This window comes from Electrona antarctica, assembly GCF_951216825.1.
Source record: "Electrona antarctica genome assembly, chromosome: 18".
NCBI classification, from domain to species: Eukaryota; Metazoa; Chordata; class Actinopteri; order Myctophiformes; family Myctophidae; genus Electrona; species Electrona antarctica.
The window spans coordinates 829847-835490 of NC_136799.1; the positions used below are offsets into that span (position 1 = coordinate 829847).

Genomic DNA, 5644 nt, shown 5'->3' on the forward strand with positions numbered 1-5644 from the left:
TGTTCAAGCTGTTACTTTGGGCTTGTTTATCTGTAAAGACAGACCGATTAATCGGCCTGTATATGTTTTTTTTCCCTTGATTAATCGAACCGATGCCGGTTAATCTAAAAACAACTAGAATGAATGATGAATGAATTAATGAAAAACTTTATTCCGAACATTATAAAAAATTAGACAAAAGTCAAAGAATTAAAATAAGTTCAATATAGAACAATATAGAACTTTTATATATGTTCGGAAAGGAGTAGGGAGAAGTTAAAAAACTTATATAACCCTACCCCTTAATAACTTAAATTCAGCGTCATCTCTTGACGTCATTACATAATACCAACATGGTATAAACTAAATAAAATATGTATTCAATTCTATATAACATATTATCAGTACAAAATACTCTATATATTCCATATAATACATACATTCGGCACATCATATATATATTCTTATATACATACAAGTACAATTATCTAAATTATATGTCTGTGTCATTGTAACTCTTCATCTCTATACCTCATAATAATGCATTCTTTATATCTTTTTTTGTAACTGGTTCACACTTGAGCATTGCTTGAGTTCCACATGCATACTGTTCCATAGTTTTACTCCACATATTGAAATACAAAATGATTTTAGTGTTGTCCGAGCCACTCTGGTTTTTAGATGTAGTTCCCCCCTTAAATTATAGCCCCCCTCTCTATCAGAGAACATCACCTGAATATTTCCAGGGAGTTGATTATTCCTTGCTTTGTACATTATAAGGGCAGTTTTATATTCTATTATATCCATGAATATACCGATACCGATGTGTTTGCCGATTAGTCTCCCATCACTAATTCAAACTGTTCCTGAATATGGTTGCCTGGTCCCCTGCTGGCCATGATTCACATTGACCTTGATTCTTCTGCACCCGAGTAGCCTACACTTCAAACAACTGATATGGAAACATTGTTTTTTCAGAAAACTGTCGTGATTTAAAAGACATTTGTAGAATGGTCCTCAGGTCTAAATTAACCAGGCCTGGGGGAGAGAGGTTGGCAGGGACAGGGGGCATCATTGTGTCCGTATACATACATGGACAGAACATATGTACGTGTTCAAAGACTCTGTCTTGGCCGTGGCAAAATTTTTGATTTGATCTGTTTTACACACCTCTACAATGTTCTTATTTATTTTTATTTTTTTATATTTTTTCATTTATTTTTTTTCATCACAAGACCCAATTACTGAATGACTATGTTTGACACTGATTTTCTATGACACTATGTATGGCACATTAGGAGTCCAACTAGTACTAGCAGTGCTTCTCAAATGTCTTTGACTCTGAGAGCGTACACACACACACACACACACACACACACACACACACACACACACACACACACATGTCCATTTTGTTCCATTTGAACACTCAGTCAGAGTTCTACAGAGCTGATATGGATGGTGATCCATGTGCTGTACTGTAAGTAGCCTAAGTCAATGGTTCTCAAACGTTTTCAAGTCAAGGACATAATATTTTTTAAATAGCCAATTTTAAGTAGCCTATATTAATAGTTCAATGCTGTTAACAAGCTATTAAAGTATTAAAGTTGACTTTTGTTCGTCTGAATGCAATGCACTCCTCTGGCTAGTGGCTAGAAAGATAAATAATAGCCTTTGGTCCAGTGCACAGTGGCGTGGCTATTTCATTGTAAAAACAATAAACGCAATGCATTTATCACCAACACCTTAATTCTTCATGATGTGTTGAGGTGTCATGTTCTCTACTTACATTATCTAATTTGAATGATGTGCAGTGGAAGGACCGTGTTGGCATGTGGAATAAACGTAACAATCCCAAATTGGTCTCAGCAACCAGCAGGCAAACACTTACAGTCTCTAAGGCAACCAATACACAAAACACACAAAAAAATCCTGCTGAAAAAGCAACTCCCGTCTGTCATGTCCTGCCTGAGCACCCGTACCGTAATGGCACGAGTAGAGGAGCACGGGGGAAAAAATGAGAGCGACGGTAAAAAAACGTGCAGCATGAATGAAAACACTAAACCACCAACCAGCAGTTTTAATGTATTATACAGTACATTAAAAAAAAACATTTGTAACTAAAAAGTAAATAAATAAAATAAATAACAACTAAAACTGCAAATGTCTCATTTCTTTAAGATATTAGATATAATATATATATTGTTTTAAACAAATTAGTTTTAAACGAATTTGTGCTCCGTCGTGTGGAGGTGTCGCGCGTCGAATGCAGATCTACGAGCTCACAGCGGGTCGCAGACGCGACGCGCTGTGAGCTTGTAGATCTGCTCGGCAGCAGCAGCAGCAAAGTCCCGCGAGAATGGGCGGTTCCCCGTCACACTGCAACGTGATCGTTCGTGATCCAAGATGGCGGAGTGTTGAGTAAAAAATAACAAACCTCCCAGAACGCTCGAGACAACAGAGGAACCGTTTAATGTGGATTTTAAAGTAATTTATCAGATCTACATAACGCCCCGCGGGGTGAATAACACACGACGCGTGTTTTATAGATCAGGGTGGAATCGATTCAAACGTCGTTTTTATCCTGCGTCTCTTTGCGTGCGTGTAATGCGCGCACACGCCCGGTAGGAGGCGGCGTTGCGTTGCAACCATAAAGTGGTGTTTTTTTTCTTCCTATTCTTCAGCAAGCATCTTCATTCAGTGTTAAAACAACAATGTGTGAGTTGAATGTAACTTATTATTTGTATTATTATTATTAGTGCTGTTTTATGACATTATAATTGTGCTGTTTTGTTCTATAATAACGTGTTTATTTAATAATAATGTGTTTCTTTGACAGCGGCTAGCTCGCTAGCTGTCTAGCCTACTAGCGGCTGTGTTTTTCAAGCCATTGGTTGTAACGTGAATCAGCGTTAGCTACGATGCTAATCATATTGCTTTATTGCTATTCAGTCCAGCTTTGTTTTGATTCAACGCCGGTGACTGCTCAGTGCTCACTGATGCATAATAATAATAATAATAATGCACATTATGATGTCACACCTTTACAGCACCTTTATGTGTGTAACTGTTGGGACACATTGAAGTGTATAATGTGTACAGTACGTCTTTAACTGTTGTGAATATGATTCATTGTTATGATGAATTGAAAATGGGGGACCCTGACGTAAACATGTGCTTTTCATGGTTTCTTCCACAAAGTAGCAGTTTTTGTATTGGCTTTCGTTTGAAATGTATATAATGTACCCATTCTACATACTGTGAAATAATGACACTGATTGATGTATTAACCGTTTGCAGAATTACAGTACATTTCAAGTACAACTCAATACAAAAACTGTTAACTGTGAGTGGACGACACCATAAAGCATTACACTTTTACATACTGTGAAATAATGAAATGCATATACCCATTCTAAAATCAGTGATCACACAGTTTATACAGAACATTAATAACTCGGATCAGATGATGCTGTAATAAACTATAAAAATAGTTGATTTTATAGTTAAACTACAGCAGATTATAAACGAATTATAAACATGCTAATGATGCAAACATGCTGTTTTTTTTAAAGTTACTATATTTACCCAGGGTATCTGGGCTAAGCTCAAGAACTTTTCATGGTAGTGGTTCAATGCCTTGCTCAAGGGCACTTCAGCGGTGGTAATTTTAACGTGTCGGACCGCTGGTTCGAACTGGCGACCTTCCGGTATCAAGACCGCTCCGCAATCCGTTCGGCCACCCTTGCTTCATAGACTTCTTTGACTGTGTGTGTGTGTGTGTGTGTGTGTGTGTGTGTGTGTGTGTGTGTGTGTGTGTGTGTGTGTGTGTGTGTCACAGTGTCTGTCTGTCTAAAGCCCTTCTCTCTGTTTTTACTCACCACCGCTCAACGTTATTACAGCTCCGGTGGTCACCTCACCACCAAAAATCCAGACTATGAATGAGCCTTGAGAGACAGGGGACAAAAGACTATGAATGAGCCTTGAGAGACAGGGGACAAAAGACTATGAATGAGCCTTGAGAGACAGGGGACAAAAGACTATGAATGAGCCTTGAGAGACAGGGGACAAAAGACTATGAATGAGCCTTGAGAGACAGGGGACAAAAGACTATGAATGAGCCTTGAGAGACAGGGGACAAAAGACTATGAATGAGCCTTGAGAGACAGGGGACAAAAGACTATGAATGAGCCTTGAGAGACAGGGGACAAAAGACTATGAATGAGCCTTGAGAGACAGGGGACGAAAGACTATGAATGAGCCTTGAGAGACAGGGGACGAAAGACTATGAATGAGCCTTGAGAGACAGGGGACGAAAGACTATGAATGAGCCTTGAGAGACAGGGGACGAAAGACTATGAATGAGCCTTGAGAGACAGGGGACGAAAGACTATGAATGAGCCTTGAGAGACAGGGGACGAAAGACTATGAATGAGCCTTGAGAGACAGGGGACGAAAGTAATCTGGTGGTTAATGCCTTGTGGGTTGGAGGAGTGGAATATGAGTCCACTCACAACGCGTCGCAGCGCGACTGTGACGTGCTGTGAGATTGTAGATCGGCTGTTTTCGGTCATTAGTTATTTTAAGATGAAAGTGTATTTGAAGTGATCAAAACTAGCAATACAATACGAGTTTAGAAGCGTCTTCCAGAAACATGAATCATGGTCTTAGAAATGTCATGATTTCTTCAGCCGGTTGGCTAAAACATCATTGTAACGCCCAAGTCCCTATACTTGGGTGATACTGGTTGCAGAGGAAGTTCAGACGTGTGATCAAAATAACTGATGTCCAAAAGTGTCCGTTGAGTAGAAATGAAACTATATTTATTAGTGCTCAAAGTCCTATACTTTATCATACAAAATAAACATAACATAAATCATCAAACGCACAGGATACAGATCACCAGCCCTCATGAACACAGTCAAAAACTGGTTTACCTCTGCCACTGGCAACACCTGAGACTAATTAGGGCCAGGGTTAAATACCCTCCCTCCCTGTAACCATGGCAACCTAGATTGGCAACTTGAATGAACCATGGAAAACAATATGGTGGCTAAAATGGCTCTTACAATCATTATTACATTTTCTAGTCTTAGATTGTATTTTTCTTTATTCCAAGCTAACCCTACCTGTTCTCTGTCCTGTGGTGTAGCTGTGGGCGTGGCCTAACCTACCTGTTCTCTGTGTCATGTGACGTAGTTATGGGCGTGGCAGTGGGCGTGGCTATGAGCTCCACCTGTCCAGGCCTGTATTGCGGCAGAGTGCTGATCAACGGAACCATCGACGGGTCACAATGTGGGGTGAGTATAGAAAACCACAACCTGAGGGCACGGTGGCGCAGTCGCCTCACAGCTAGAAGGTCCTCGGTTCGATTCCCGCTGGGGAGGCGTGTTCTCTCCTCCACGTCATTAGCGCCCATAGCCTGGGTGCGGTTGGTGAAAAAAGCATAAACTGCTCTCTAAGTCTACATAAAAATGCTATCTAAGATACATAAGTTGAGCCTTTTTATATACCTGTCGAGGCTAGGTCAAGTGCTACGGGCTAAGATGGAGTCTGAAGAGGTGCATTTTCAGACTGCGGCGGAAGATTGGGAGTGAATCTGCAGTTCTGATTGCAATGGGATGTGCATTCCATAGTTTTGGAGCCAAAGGGTTATTTGTGAGGT

At 40.2% G+C, this 5644-nt stretch overlaps 1 protein-coding gene across 1 annotated transcript in view; it reads left to right on the forward strand.

The window, feature by feature from the left end:
• Positions 1–2393: 2393 nt before the first annotated feature.
• Positions 2394–5644, forward strand: part of jkamp (jnk1/mapk8 associated membrane protein) — a 25348-nt gene continuing 22097 nt past the window's right edge. The window contains exons 1-2 of the mRNA XM_079527272.1: positions 2394–2697; positions 5179–5279. Of these exons, the coding sequence (XP_079383398.1) occupies positions 2694–2697; positions 5179–5279 (105 nt within the window). The 5' untranslated portion in view covers positions 2394–2693. The remainder of the gene's footprint in view (positions 2698–5178; positions 5280–5644) is intronic.